The sequence below is a fragment of the Leucopleurus acutus genome, assembly GCF_964270905.1.
Source record: "Leucopleurus acutus genome assembly, chromosome: 4".
Classification (NCBI taxonomy): domain Eukaryota; kingdom Metazoa; phylum Chordata; class Mammalia; order Artiodactyla; family Delphinidae; genus Leucopleurus; species Leucopleurus acutus.
The window spans coordinates 63,862,254-63,879,083 of NC_139146.1; the positions used below are offsets into that span (position 1 = coordinate 63,862,254).

General features: G+C 37.9%; 1 protein-coding gene across 2 annotated transcripts in view; it reads right to left on the bottom strand.

The window, feature by feature from the left end:
• The window catches only part of RFC1 (replication factor C subunit 1), an 82,975-nt gene that overhangs the window by 57,656 nt on the left and 8,489 nt on the right, over nt 1-16,830 (bottom strand). For both annotated transcript variants that reach the window (XM_082838833.1, XM_082838834.1), the window contains exons 2-4: nt 9,024-9,152; nt 4,261-4,336; nt 1,248-1,370 (exon numbers count right to left, since the gene is read on the bottom strand). In XM_082838833.1, coding sequence (XP_082694959.1) covers nt 1,248-1,370; nt 4,261-4,336; nt 9,024-9,152 — 328 coding nt within the window. The remainder of the gene's footprint in view (nt 1-1,247; nt 1,371-4,260; nt 4,337-9,023; nt 9,153-16,830) is intronic.

Here is a 16,830-nt window from a genome sequence, read left to right on the forward strand (position 1 = left end):
TATCTTCCCTAAACTGGCTTCACCACCTCTCATTATTCCTCATCATGTGGGCAAGCAATCTCTTCAGTGTCCTGCGAATACATCAAGCCTTGTGCTGGATGCTGTGCTTTAAATAATCCCATCTTATTAACCAGACATGTTCTTTCCCTCCATCACGGGCTCATCCATCAAGGGTTAGATCAAATCTTACCCTCTCCATGAAGCCCTCTCCCTGACTATTGTATATTGCAGCCTCAGGCAATTCCTATAGTACTCAGGAGTCTTTAATCATCTTTGTATCCCAGCACCTAGTATCTAGGACAGAAAAGACAATCAATAAATGTCTGCTGAATGTAAGTTGTAACATCCTGTGTCAAAATAATTGTGGTTTTTACCCTGTCTCTTCAAACCAGGTGTATTCACTTCACTAGCAATACAAGTAGCAGAGTGCTAAAAATAATGGTGTCAGAGGTTTTCCTTAAGATGAACAAACTAATGAGGTATCAGATGCTCTCATGACCCCTTTAAGCAATTTCTATATAGGAACTGATAAAACAGGTTCTGTGAATTTGAAGATGGTCTCCTCTAGGAGTTAACAATGCTAAAATCTAAATGACTTTATAATGAACCCATCTAAGTGTTTTTTCCTAAGATGACAATATAATTCAGGGTTCCTCACCATAAAAGAATACTATCTATGAAACAATTATTTATACTATGATATCTTAAGATTAGTGTACATTTATAAATGTCTTATTTTCTGACCACTCAAAACAGCTCAAATAAATATAAATATAATAACAATCTTTTTTTTTACAGCCAATGCTAAAATCTTTTGTGTCACCAGAGAATATAAGGAATTTAGGTCACATCTGTGCTAGATTATAAAGCACAAATATGAATAGTCATTATATACTTAGACTGTTATGATTTAACACCCAAGATAAAAAACTTACATTAAAAAGTTTTAAAACAACCCAATAATATTTGAATATATGATTCAAGACAGAGCTTCAACATATATGCTTCAATATACAGCACTTTAAAAAAATTCTAAGAACCAATTCCCCTGTAATTGGCCCTTAACTCACAGAAATGCCAAAGATAATTACAACCTTCCCCTGGTAAATATAATTCAACAAACCAAAAAAGGCAACAGAAATTCAGTTCAAAGTGAAGGAGGTACATTTAGATACCAACGAGAAGCTCAAGAACATAACACACACTGCGCTTTTTTCTAAAACAATAAACATATTCGGTACCCTTACCTGTTTCTGAAATGTATGTAACAGGATCCTGGTGTCGAATTTTAGCAGGTTTAGAAGACAGTGGCAATTTTTCTGGTCGCTTTTTGGAGTTTTTTACCTGTACTGTCTCCTCTGATTCTGAATCTAAATGAGAGGAAAATTAAAACTTTGAAAAGAAATAGTATAATATAGTGTGTTTTTAAAGTGGGTTTTTTTGTTTTGTTTGTTTTTTGGCTGTGCCATCCATCTTTCAGGATCTTAGTTCTCCGACCAGGGATCAAACCTGGGCCCACAGCAGTAAAAGCACCAAGTCCTAACCACTGGACCACCACGGAATTCCCTTAAAGCGGTTATTATTAACCAATTCCTCAAGACCCTTTTCAAGGCAAATCTCTTTTATAAATTCTCATAGGTTGCCTTCTATCCAGTGTTAAGCCTTTGTATTACTTTTCTGTTGCTGCTGTGACAAATCACCACAAACTTAGTGGCTTAAAACAACACAAATGGGGAATTCGCCGGCGGTCCAGTGGTTAGGACTCCGTGCTTCCACTGCAGGGGTCACGGGTTCTATCCCTGGTCAGGGAACTAAGATCTCGCATGCCGCATGAAGCAGCCAAAAAAAACAACAAACCAACACAAATGTATTATCTCACTGTTCTGGAGGTTGGAAATCCAATTTGGGTCTCACTGGGCTAAAATCAAGCATCAGGATGGCTGTGGTCCTTTCTGGATACTATAGGGAAGAACCCATTTCCTCACCTTTCTAGTTTCTAGTGACTGCTAGCATTCCTTAGCTCATGGCCCCCACTTCCTCCATCTTCAAAGCCTGCAACATTAGGCAAAGTCCTTCTCATGCTGCCATCTCTCTAATTCTCTAACCTTCTTCCATAGTCAATCTCTCTCTAAATCTCTTCTTCTGCCTTCCTCTTCTTTGTGACCACATTGGGCCCATCCAGATAATCTTCCTACTTTAAGGTCATCTGATTATCAACCTTAATGACACCTACAATTTTAATTCCCTTTTGCCACGTAACCTAACATATACACAGGTTCTAGTAACTAGGGTGTGGACATCTTTGGGGGCCGTTATTCTGTCTACCACAATCTAATCACCCAGAGCACTTAAATATAAATCAAGACAAAGTATAAATACCTAGTATACGTCTGGTACACAATAGAGGAGTTTCAGAAACTTTGGTGTCCTTCCTCTTTCTCTCACCATGCATTTTTAAATCCTGTCTCATATTGTTCTAAAATGTATCAAACAATTAAATTTCCACTTTCCCAAAAGATGGAAACTCCTGAGAAATGGTGATATGTACTTATTTCAAATTCTTTACAATTCTATACAGCAGTAGAAGACTCACGATAAACACTCAAGTACTTTTAGAAAATGAGTCAGAATCTTTGCTACCACTGTCAAAATCCTAACAATCTATAAATGCTTCCTTAGGTTACATTTCTAATTTTAAGAATTCATACCAAATAGATCTTCTCCAAAAAAAGCAAAACCTAAAACTTCCTGAGTTCTACCATTATTTTAACATATCATAAAAGGCATGCATAAAAGTGTATGTTCCCTATCTTAAAAGGACAGTTGATCCTTGAACATGGGTTTGAATTGCACATGTCTACTTATACACAGATTTTTTTCAATAAATACATTGGAAAAACTTTTGGAGATTTGCAACAATTTGAAAAAAGAGACAAACCACGTAGCCTAGAAATATCAAAAAAGTTAATTGAAAAGTATGTTATGAATGCATAAAATATATGTAGATACTAGTCTATCTCTACATAGGTATAAGGTGATCCTTAATATAAAATTAACGTGTTAGTTTTCTGTTTTGTAACTTTGCTTTCAAAGAATTACATTACTATACAGTATGCCTCTCTATAACTGGAGAAACTGCATATCAGCCTATCTATCATCACAGGTGAGTTTTTTTTAATGTAACAATGTTTCCAATACTGTATTATGAATATGACTGTAATACTGTATGCCAAAATTTTATAACAGATTCATTTATTAGTGCATAGGCTAGGCTATCATGAAGCAATTGTATCAACAACACTAGGCTACCATAAAGCAATCATACTGCTGCTTCTTCATTATCAATGCATGAATCGTTATATCTGTAAATAAATACGAACTTCTTTTTCACATTATCTTTTCATTTTTGATGTCTAGCATTAGTAATACATATAACATCTACAGTCTTTTGTATCATATTAGACAATGTTGATGTAGGTACTAAGAGATGGTTCATCTTGTAAACAGATGACATAAACTTACGGTATCAAAAACACAGTACAGTACTGTAAAGGTATTTTCTCTGCCTTAAGATTCTCTTAATAACACTTTCTTTTCTCTAGCTTACTTATTGTAAGAATATAGTAAAAATATATATATAACATACAAAATATGTATTAATTGACTTTTTATGTTATTGCAAGGCTTCTGATCAGCAGTAGGCCATTAGTACTTAAGTTTTGCAGGGAGTCAAGTTATATGCAGATTTTCAACTACAAGGGGGGTTGAAGCCCCAACCCTTGCATTATTCAAGGGTCAACTGTATATTCAAAGTTTTTAAATTGTGTTTGTTCCTTTTTAACTGCAACAAAAAAGGACCAGATCAAAAGCACAAAAATTATATTTTAGATCTTTGTTTCTAAAGCAACATTTTACGGCACTATTTTTCAAATTCAGTTTCTAAGAACCTCAGCTGAAAGAGAAGTTAATATGAATATTTTAAAAAAATAAACATACCATATTCAAAGTAAGTTTCAGACATGCTGTATATACTATCTCCCCTCCCGAACAAAACTTTAATATATTAACATATTTCGGCTCTGATAAATTCTGTAGTGTAATAAAGTTGTTTTCAACTTTACTTGAACATAGAACCCTCTTCTCACAGCACCTGTTAACATCATAGAGAGCTGTGTGTCTCAGAACATCAGTCTGGAAAACACTGTTCTAACAGATATAAAATAGTTTTTAAACTTGAAAGCTCCTCAAAAGAAATATTACCTGAATCATAGATGATCCTCTTTTTCTTGTTTGGTTGCTTCTGTTTGAAGTCATCTTCTTTACAAGAACGATTTACCTATAAACATCACAGTATAATTAGAACACAGAGAAGACCATATAACTTAGCTGTTTTTTCCTCATTAGAGTTGGGCTCAATAGTTCACAACTAGAGGAACGCTGCCCCCCCAGGAAACATTTCTGCTTGTCATAACTGGGGTGAGGGTGTTACTGGCATATAGTGGGTAGACGAGGGATACTACTAAACATCCTGCAATGCACAGGACAACGAAGAATCATCTCCACAACAAAGAATTATCCTGCCCCAAATGTCAGTAATGCCCGAATTAGGCTAAAGAACAGGCCAGACCCATCATCAAAAAGATAAGCGATAACAGATGCTGGTGTGGATGTGGAGAAAAGAGAACCCTTGTGCATCGTTGGTGGGACTGTAATCAGTGCAGCCACTATAGAAAACAGTATGGAGGTTCCTCAAAAAATTTAAAGTAGAACTAACTACCTTATGACCCAGCAATTCCACTTCTGAGAATATAACCAAAGGAAACAAAACACTAACTTGAAAGGGTATCTGCACCCACATGTGGTAATCACTGTGGTTATCATTTCATAATATATGTAAGTCAAACCATCATGCTGTACACCTCAAACTTATACAGTGGTGTATGTCAATTATTTCTCAATAAAACTTGGGGCGGGGGGAGGAGCAGGGGAGAGAATAAGCCGGATAATAATTGCATCAGATGGCAAAGGCAGGATCGTAGAAAACGCTATATTATTATTCATTTCCACTTTCAACACTAACCTATGTATAACAAAGAGTAAAAGGATATCAGATATTACAAGGCAAGTGCTTCCTGAAAATGAAAAATTGAGACAGAAATAAAAGCTAAGGAGTTGTGGGCCTATCACTACTCATTGCCTGGTGGAAAACTAAATAAAACCAAGGCAAAGGGCAATTAATATTTATATTTTTTAGTTATATACACATTTCTAACATATTCATAAGGTATTACTAATATTTTGTATTTTGTATTTTATATATTTTATATATTTTGTAGTTATACATCACATTTCTAACACATTCAAATTTTCCCAAAAAAAAATCAAGAAAGCAGACAGCAAAAAAACTGACTATAATCAATTACAAGGTAGAAATATGTTTCTATCCATTATAATAAAACTTCAAAAACGTAAGCACAAAAAAAAAAAACTTAAGCACAATCAACTAGCTTGGAAGAAAATGAGATGAATAAACCACTGTAATTCAAATACACCACCAGACTAGAGGACAGGGTTAGAAACAATGACAATAATTCAGAAGTGAGAGAAAGGGGTATCCCAGGAGGGAGAGAGCCACAGAAGGGGTGTTCCAAATTCTGTCAGTAAACTTAGCCCAAATCTGTGGCTGTCTCCTGAACTATATATGCACAGAAAAACTCGAAGTGCCCAGCTAAGGTTAAAAAAAATTGAACAAAGATTTCAGATGCTGCCCATAACAGAGTGGACAAGAGTTTGGAGTTTGAGTTCAGGCAGGTTAACTGCCTGCTAAACTAAAAGAATTAACACTCTTTGGAGGAAATAACAGAATCCAAAGTTCCTACATTGTAAAATTCACACTATGCAAGGTAAATCCAAAATAACCAGATGTACAAAGAAATAGGAAATGTGACCTGTGATGGTTACTTTTATCTGTCAACTTGACTGGGCCACAAGGTGCCCAGATATTTCATCAAACAAGATCAAACAGAATTTGCCTTGCTAGGTTTTAGACTTGCTTGGCACCTGTCACCCCTTCTTTCTTCTGATTTCTCCCTTTTGAAATGGGAATGTGTATTCTATGCCTGTCTTACTATTATATTTTGGAAGCGCATGCTTTGTCTGGTTTCACAGGTTCACAGCTGGAGAAGAATTTTGTCTCAGGATGCATCATACCTAAGTCTCACCCATATATGATTTAGATGATATTTAGATAAGCCTTTGGACTTCAGACTTTAGAACTGGTGATGCACTGAATTAAGACTTTGGGGGGCTTTAGAATGGAATAAATGTATTTTGCATGCAAAAAGGACATGAATTTTGGGGGACCATTGGCAGAATATTATGGAATGAAAGCTTGTATCCCCCCAAAATTCATACATTGAATCCCTAACCCCCAGTATGGCTGTGTTTGGAGATGGAGTCTCTAAGGAGGTAATCAAGGTTAAATGAAGTCATAAGGGTAGAGCCCTGATCTGACAAGTTAGTGTCCTTATAAGAAGTGAAACCAGAGAACTCACGTGCATACACTCACTCACTCTGTCTCTCAACCTCTCTCCCCACGTGTTCACACCAAGGAAAGGCTATGTGAAGACTCAGCAAGAAGGGAGCCATCTGCAAACCAGAAAGAGAGTTCTCGAGAGAAACTGAATTGACTGGAACCTTAATCATAGACTTCTAGCTTCCAGAACTGTAAGAAAATAAATTCCTGTTGTTTTAAGTCAGCCAGTCTATGGTATTTTATGGTAGCCCAAACTGACTAATACATGACCCACAGACTCAAGATAAAAGGCACTAAACTGAGACGAATCCAGACGTTAGAATTAGTAGGCAATGCTAGAACTGAAAAATACAATACTTAAAACAAAATATTCACTGCATAGGCTTAATAGCAAATTGGAGATGACAGAAGAGTCAAAGAACTTGAGGACAGTAATAGAGAAATTATCCAATCTGAAGTACAGAGGAAAAAAAGAATAAAAATGAATAAGCTGCAATGATCTGTGACGCAATTCCAAAATTCTTTTTGTTTTACATATTTATTTATTTATTTTGGCTGCACCAGGTCTTAGCTGCGGCACACGGGATCTTTAGTTGCGGTGTGAGGACTTCTTACAGCATGCAAACTCTTAGTTGCGGCATGCATGCAGGTTCTAGTTCCCAGACCAGGGATCAACCCGGGCCCCCTGCACTGGGAGCATGGAGTCTTACCCACTGGACCGCCAGGGAAGTCCCGTAATTCCAAAATTGTAATGTGTATATAATTGGACTCCCATAAGAAGAGGAGAGAGAGAATGAGGCATAAATATATTTGAAGAAATAATGGCAAAAGTTCTCAAATTTGAAGAAAGATATAAATTTACAGAGTCAAGAAGCTCAGAAACCCTAAACAGTATAAACACAAGAAAATCACACACAGGTATACCATGGGCAAAGCTGAAACCCAAAGATAAAGATAAAATCTTTTAAAGCAGCATGAGAAAAATAATACATTACATACAAGAGAATACAACATGACCACTAACATCTCACCAGAAAAAATGGAGGCCAAAAAAAGAATGGGACATTTTTAAGTGCTGAAACAAACTGTCAATCCAAAACTCTATATCCAGCAAAAATATCCTTCAAGAATGAAGGCAAAAATAAAGACATTTTTAGATAAAAACTTACAGGATTCATTGCCAACAGATCTACTCTACAAGAAACGCTTAAAAAAATTCTTCAGGTTTTAAGAAAATGATATTAGATGGAAATTCAGATCTTCAATAAGAAATGAAAAGCACTAGAAGCAGCAAATACATAGTTAAGTATAAAAGATCAATTCTCCTTTTATTTATTTACTTTTTTGCAGAGCAGAAAACTGAGGTTTTTATTTTAGTCTCACCTAAGAAATAAAAAAAATTGTGTGTTTAAATTATAATTTATTGATGATTTTGATGGTTTGCTTATTTTAAATTATTATATGTATTTGTTTATAATTTTAATCTTACATATTTTTTAAATTTTGTTTAATTTTGTTTATCTTATTAATTTAAGGTAAGTTTTTATTGAGAAATAATTGACATGTAACATTATATTAGTTTCAGGTGTATAACATGAAGATCTGATATTTGTATATATTGCAAAATGATCATAAGTCGTTAACATCCATCACCACACGTGGTTACAAATCAATTTTCCTCTTTTAATTTCTTCAAAATAAGGTCAGTTTACAGCAATAATTATTACACTGAGTGTGGAGTATTAATATATGTCGATATAAGACATATGCCAATTAGGGCATAAAGGATGGGGTGGTGGTAATCAGACCTGTAGAGTTGCAGAATTCTTACATTTTACACAAAGTGGAACAATATTAACTCAAATACACTATTGTAGTCATTGCCTGCTTTTCACAGTGACGTTATTTCTTAACTTCTCTGAGGCCCAAGGAGGACAGGAAAAAGAATAAAGCTTTCCTCCAAAGCCTTCCCTCACCAGAAGCGCAATACCATTCACCTGGCACTCCTGTCTTTTTTTTTTTTTTTTTTTTTTTGTGGTACGCGGGCCTCTCACTGTTGTGGCCTCTCCCGTTGTGGAGCACAGGCTCCGGACGCGCAGGCTCAGCGGCCATGGCTCATGGGCCTAGCTGCTCCGCGGCATGTGGGATCTTCCCAGACCGGAGCACGAACCTGTGTCCCCTGCATCGGCAGGCGGACTCTTAACCACTGCGCCACCAGGGAAGCCCAGGCACTCCTGTCTTTATGAGCAAATTTTGGTCTTAAAACACAAAGTTTTAACAAGGGTTAAAACAAGGGTTCCATGTCTAGTGAAGGAAAACACCAAGCTATGAATGCAGTAAGATATATTAACCAGAAATAAGTAATACCTTATTACTTTTCTTCTTCCTCTGCTGAGTTGAAATCTATATTTACTCGAGGCTCCAAATATATCAAATCTCAGAACTGAGTTTATTTTATACAATTCAATATTGTATCTGGAAAACTGACCTTGATTTCCTTTATTCCTTTCTTCACTTTTCTGGTTTCTTCAGCAGACTTCGTTTTCTCATTCTTCTTTGCTGTTTCACTTACAACTTTCTTTCCACTTGGTATAACCCCAAAGAATTTTCGAATATCCTAGAAGCAAAAAAGGAGAATCATAAACAAACATTAACTGCACAAAATTCTAATTTCAATTGTAAAAAGGAACAACTCTCCACACACATTGGTTTACTCTCAGTAATTTCTTCATAAGGAGATAGTTCCACGTGTGCAGCAGCATTCTTTCTATATGCAAAAGTTAACTGATAAAATTACCTTAGTTAAAAATAATGTGTCCAGGGACTTCCCTAGCAGTCCAGTGGTTAGGACTACTCACTTTCACTGCTGAGGGCCCGGGTTCAATCCCTGGTTGGGGAACTCAGATCCCGCAAGCCACGTGGTGTGCATCCCCCCGCCCCCAAAAAAAGATTTAAAAACTAGTGTGCCTAATGAAAAGTAATATTAATTCTCAGAATCTGGCCAAAAATAGGGCAAAAATGAACAAAGGAAATTTTTCCTAACGACAGCACAACTACTAAAGAGGCAAGTAACAAGCATTTATTGATCATGCATGCACATACCCCATCATCTCGGGCATAGTAGGTGAAAAGACAAAGAGTTGAAGAACATAATCCTTGCCTATGGGATTTTGTTTTTAATATTTATTTATTTATTTGGTTACACTGGGTCTTAGTTGCGGCAGGCAGGCTCCTTAGTTGCACCTCCAAGGCTCCTTAGTTACGGCATGCATGTGGGATCTAGTTCCCTGACCAGGGATCAAACCCGAGCCCCCTGCACTGGGAGCACGGAGTCTTATCCACTGTGCCACCAGGGAAGTCCCGCCTATGGGATTTATACTCCAGTTTGAGAGAAGAATAACTCTCAGAACCCTGATCATTTAAGACCTTAATAACTAAGAACCTTGAAATTATTTTCCTTTACATGATTTTTCCAAATTCTGAAGAAAAAATTTTGACTACAATACTTTCTTCAATTACTCTACCCCGTGTTAAACAACAGAATCAAATTAATCATACTGAAACACTTACAATGTAATTTACAATTAATATCACTCTTTCTTATCCTTCGCATACATATTCTTCCCTACCCTTTTATATTTTAGCTTTGAAGAAACTGTGGTATAGAGAACAGGGAATAGACCTTGGAATGAGAAACCTCTGGTATGAATCTCTGCTCTAGTGCCTTCTAGCTGGGTGACCCTGAGCAAGTTACTTTAATCTGTTTTCTCATCAGTAAAGTGAGACTAATACTCTCTACACTTTATGAGGATTAATCATGCATCTGTCACAATATTGGCTCAGTAAAAACTTCCCTTCTCTCTCATTTATGAACTATTATCCCTTCATGTCACTGAAACATCTCCATTTACAGTTGTCTCTGCTCACAGGCAAGGGTATAAGGAACAAAGTATAGTGAGCATTTAGGATCTGAATTCCAAAGGATGGGCTCAAGAGCCTGTTGTATTGTTTTCCCTATTCCTATCCTTAATGGTCATAAGCCTGAGTCTTCAATTCTTTTTACCTGTTCCAACCTATCTCTATTGTAGTGAGGAAAATGCCTGTTAAAAGTACTTTACCAAGTGTAAGAAAGGTAACAACTTTTCTCCTAGATCCTGGCAGTAATTGTCAAACCCTTAAAATGTCAAAAATCCCAAACAAGTGTGTTATACAAAGACACACACACACACACAGCTTTGTGGTTAAGGCAATGAAGAAAACAGATAAATGAGGTACACAGACATGTTAATTTTTTTTGAAAGGTTACAGACTTCCCTAGTTTTATACCCTCTTTTGTAAATTTCTTAATATAAAAAAGTCACAAATCCATCCTAATAAAATCTAAGTCTAAAAAATACTGTTAAAAAATAAATAAATTTAAAAAATAAATAAATAAATAAATAAAATAAAAAATACTGTTTGCAGAATGGATACCTCAGTTATGAAACTGAGACATTTGTGTCAGGTGCTAAAGAAAAGTTAGAGGAATAAGAAAGCCAGAAAGCCACAGTCTTCCATATAATTTGCAAAGAATTGAGTTTGAGGCTAACAACTACTTACTTTATTGCTTTTGGAGGAAATGAGAGTTTCACATTGGAGTTTCACTTTTGAAATGACCAAGTGAGTCTTCAAACAGTGGTGATTTTTTAAACACATACAAACACATACACACACATACACTCACACAGCACACATGTACCATGGAAATATCAAAACTAAATATTAATAATCAGCTTAAAGTCAATGGTGGTTTTCCGTCTGTGTTGGAACCACAAATACTTAAAAAAGCAAGAGGAAGAAAACAAAATATAATTCAGGAAATGGAACTGTTGGTAACGTTGAGCTCTCTGATTTTTGTCTGTTCCATACTGCCAATCCTCAGCATTGTTGCCACCTTTCCTCCCTAAGTAATTCTTCCTATTCACAACCCCTTTCTTTTCCTTTCCCTTTATTCTACCCTACTCTCCCACTCATGCCCTTATACTCTGATGGCAGCTGAAAAATTAAATTATAGCATCCTGATCTAACTCAATATACATTAAAAATCTAAACTTTTGGAAAAGAATTTACATCAGAATGAAAGCGATTCTACTCACACCTTTTTAGGGATTATCTCCAGTGTGAGCAGCCATCTGCTGTATGAACATTTAAGAGCCAAAGGTCACCAATTTGACTTTAATTTATAGTGTGACTTCACCTTACTCTTAATTCACATTCCCTGCCTGGTATTCCAGGTCTTCGAAGACTAGTGACTAATCGAACTCCCAAATAATGGATCTAGACATCACTCTTACCTGCACGGAATAATTCTTGCTGAGTATATTAGTAAGGAACAAATTTTTAAGTTTACTTTTATAATCTTAGCAAAGGGAAGTCCTTCCAAGCAGAACATGAAGGCTAGAAACCACCCATAAAGAAAGATTTGACTGAATAAAAATAAAACAAAAGATGCCATAAACAAAGTTAAAATATAAGCAACTACCATGAAAATATCTACAACATGTTATATATAAGAGGGCTCCTACAAATCAATAAAAAATAACCCAGTAGAAAAATGAGTAAAAGCTACCAGTAGACAAATTATAAAGAAATGCAAATAACCAACAAACATAACAAAAGATGCTCAACTTCACAAATAATAAACAGATAAATTAGAACTTGATTATATTTCCCTAAGCGTTAAAAGACTGATAATGCCCAGATATGTCAAAGTTGTGGGGAAACATGCTCACATACAACACTGCTAATAAAAGTAAAAACTGGGGGAGGGGGGGAGAGGGGGAAGATGGCAGAAGAGTAAGACGCGGAGATCATCTTCCTCCCCACAGATACATCAGAAGTGCATCTACACGTGGAACAACTCCTACAGAACACCTACTGAACGCTGGCAGAAGACCTCAGACCTCCCAAAAGGCAAGAAACTCCCCACGTACCTGGGTAGGGCAAAAGAAAAAAGTATAAACAGAGATAAAAGAATAGGGACGGCACGTGCACCAGTGGGAGGCAGCTGTGAAGGAGGAAAGGTTTCCACACACTAGAAGCCCTTTCCTTCGTGGGCGGAGATTGCGGGTGGCGGAGGTGGGGAGCTTGGGAGCCACGGAGGGGAGCGCAGCCACAGGGGTGCGTAAGACAAAGCTGGAAGATTCCCGCACAGAGGATCGGTGCCGACCAGCACTCACCAGCCCGAGAGGCTTGTCTGCTCACCCGCCGGGGCAGGCGTGGGCTGGGAGCTGAGGACTTGCAGCGTGAACACTGCCTGAAGGGGTTAGTGCACCACGGCTAGCCGACAGGGAGTCCAGGGGAAAAGTCTGGACCTGCCGAAGAGGCAAGAGACTTTTTCTTCCCTCTTTGTTTCCTGGTGCGCAAGGAGAGGGGATTAAGAGCGCTGAGCGCTGCTTCAAGGAGCTCCAGAGACGGGCGTGAGCCGCGGCTAACAGCACAGACCCCAGAGACGGGCATGAGACCCTAAGGCTGCTGCTGCCGCCACCAAGAAGCCTCTGTGCAAGCACAGGTCACTCTCCACACCTCCCCTCCCGGGAGCCTGTGCAGCCCACCACTGCCAGGGTCCAGGGATCCAGGCACAACTTCCCCGGGAGAACGCACGGCGCGCCTCAGGCTGGTGCAACGTCACGCTGGCCGCTGCCGCTGCAGGCTTGCCCCGCACTCCGTACCCCTCCCTCGCCCCGGCCCGAGTGAGCCAGAGTCCCCGAAGCAGCGGCTCCTTTAAGCCCGTCCTGTCTGAGCGAAGAACAGACGTCCTCCAGCGACCTACACGCAGAGGCGGGGTAATTCCAAAGGGGAGCCCCGGGAGCTGTGCGAACAAAGAAGAGAAAGGGAAATCTCTCCCAGCAGCATCAGGAGCAGCGTATTAAATCTCCACAATCAACTTGATGTACCCTGCATCTGTGTAATACCTGAATAGACAACCAATCATCCCCAATTAAGGAGGTGGACTTTGAGAGCAAGATTTATTATTTTTTCCCCTTTTCCTCTTTTTGTGAGTGTGTATGTGTATGCTTCTGTGTGAGATTTTGTCTGTATAGCTTTGCTTTCACCATTTGTCCTAGGGTTCTATCCATCCGTTTTATTTTTACTTTCAAAAAAATTCTTTTCTTAATAATTATTTTTTTATTTTAATAACTTTATTTTATTTTACCTTACTTTATTTTCTTTTATCCCCTTCCTCCCTTCCTTCTTTCCTTCCTTTCTTTCTCTTTCTTTCTTTCTTTCTTTCTTCTTTTTCTCCCTTTTATTCTGAGCCATGTGGATGAAAGGCTCTTGGTGTGGCAGCCAGGAGTGAGTGCTGTGCCTCTGAGGTGGGAGAGCCAACTTCAGGACACTGGTCCACAAGAGACCTCCCAGCTCCACATAATATCAAACAGCGAAAATCTCCCAGAGATCTCCGTCTCAACGCCAAGACCCAGCTTCACTCAACGACCAGCAAGCTACAGTGCTGGACACCCTATGCCAAACAACTAGCAAGACAGGAACACAACCCCACCCATTAGCAGAGAGGCTGCCTAAAATCATAATAAGTCCACAGACACCCCAAAACACACCACCAGACGTGGACCTGCCCACCAGAAAGACAAGATCCAGCCTCATCCACCAGAACACAGGCACTAGTCCCCTCCACCAGGAAGCCTTCACAACCCACTGAACCAACTTTAGCCACTGGGGAGAGACACCAAAAACAACGGGAACTATGAACCTGCAGCCTGCAAAAAGGAGACCCCAAACACAGTAAGATAAGCAAAATGAGAAGACAGAAAAACACACAGCAGATGAAGGAGCAAGATAAAAACCCACCAGACCTAACAAATGAAGAGGAAATAGGCAGTCTACCTGAAAAAGAATTCACAATAATGATAGTAAAGATATCCAAAATCTTGGAAATAGAATAGAGAATATGCAAGAAACATTTAACAAGGACCTAGAAGAACTAAAGATGAAAGAAGCAACAATGAATAACACAATAAATGACATTAAAAATACTCTAAAAGGGATCAATAGCAGAATAACTGAGGCAGAAGAACGGATAGGTGACCTGGAAGATAAAATAGTAGAAATAACTACTGCAGAGCAGAATAAAGAAAAAAGAATGAAAAGAACTGAGGACAGTCTCAGAGACCTCTGGGACAACATTAAATGCACCAACATTCGAATTATAGGGGTTCCAGAAGAAGAAGAGAAAAAGAAAGGGACTGAGAAAATATTTGAAGAGATTATAGTTGAAAACTTCCCTAATATGGGAAAGGAAATAGTTAATCAACTCCAGGAAGCACAGAGAGTCCCATACAGGATAATCCAAGGAGAAACACACCAAGACACATATTAATCAAACTGTCAAAAATTACATACAAAGAAAACATATTAAAAGCAGCAAGGGAAAAACAACAAATAACACACAAGGGAATCCCCATAAGGTTAACAGCTGATCTTTCAGCAGAAACTCTGCAAGCCAGAAGGGACTGGCAGGACATATTTAAAGTGATGAAGGAGAAAAACCTGCAACCAAGATTACTCTATCCAGCAAGGATCTCATTCAGATTTGATGGAGAAATTAAAACCTTTACAGACAAGCAAAAGCTGAGAGAGTTCAGCACCACCAAACCAGCTTTACAACAAATGCTAAAGGATCTTCTCTAGGCAAGAAACACAAGAGAAGAAAAAGACCTATAATAACAAACCCAAAACAATTAAGAAAATGGGAATAGCAACATACATATCGATAATTACCTTAAATGTAAATGGACTAAACGCTCCCACCAAAGACACAGACTGGCTGAATGGATACTAAAACAAGACCCATATATATGCTGTCTACAAGAGACCCACTTCAGACCTAGGGACACATACAGACTGAAAGTGAGGGGATGGAAAAAGATATTCCATGCAAATGGAAACCAAAAGAAAGCTGGAGTAGAAACTCTCATATCAGACAAAATAGACTTTAAAATAAAGACTATTAGAAGAGACAAAGAAGGACACTACATAATGATCAAGGGATCGATCCAAGAAGAAGATATAACAATTGTAAATATTTATGCACCCAACATAGGAGCACCTCAATACATAAGGCAAATACTAACAGCCATAAAAGGGGAAATCGACAGTAACACATTCATAGTAGGGGACTTTAACACCCCACTTTCACCAATTGACAGATCATCCAAAATGAAAATAAATAAGGAAACACAAGCTTTAAATGATACATTAAACAAGATGGACTTAATTGATATTTACAGGACATTCCATCCAAAAACAACAGAACACACATTTTCTCAAGTGCTCATGGAACATTCTCCAGGACAGATCATATCTTGGGTCACAAATCAAGCCTTGGTAAATTTAAGAAAATTGAAATTGTATCAAGTATCTTTTCCGACCACAACGCTATGAGACTAGATATCAATTACAGGAAAAGATCTGTAAAAAATACAAACACATGGAGGCTAAACAGTACACTACTTAATAACGAAGTGAACACTGAAGAAATCAAAGAGGAAATCAAAAAAATACCTAGAAACAAATGACAATGGAGACACGATGACCCAAAACCTATGGGATGCAGCAAAAGCAGTTCTAAGAGGGAAGTTTATAGCAATACAATCCTACCTTAAGAAACAGGAAACATCTCGACTAAACAACCTAACCTTGCACCTAAAGCAATTAGAGAAAGAAGAACAAAAAAAACCCCAAAGTGAGCAGAAAGAAAGAAATCATAAAGATCAGATCAGAAAGAAATGAAAAAGAAATGAAGGAAACAATAGCAAAGATCATTAAAACTAAAAGCTGGTTCTTTGAGAAGATAAACAAAATTGATAAACCATTAGCCAGACTCATCAAGAAAAAAAGGGAGAAGACTCAAATCAATAGAATTAGAAATGAAAAAGGAGAAGTGACACTGCAGAAATACAGAAGATCATGAGAGATTACTACAAGCAACTCTATGCCAATAAAATGGACAACCTGGAAGAAAAGGACAAATTCTTAGAAATGCACAACCTGCCAGGACTGAATCAGGAAGAAACAGAAAATATGAACAGACCAATCACAAGCACTGAGATTGAAACTGTGATTAAAAATCTTCCAACAAACAAAAGCCCAGGACCAGATGGCTTCACAGGCGAATTCTATCAAACATTTAGAGAAGAGCTAACACCTTCCTTCTCAAACTCTTCCAAAATATAGCAGTGGGAGGAACACTCCCAAACTCATTCTACAAGGCCAACATCACCCTGATACCAAAACCA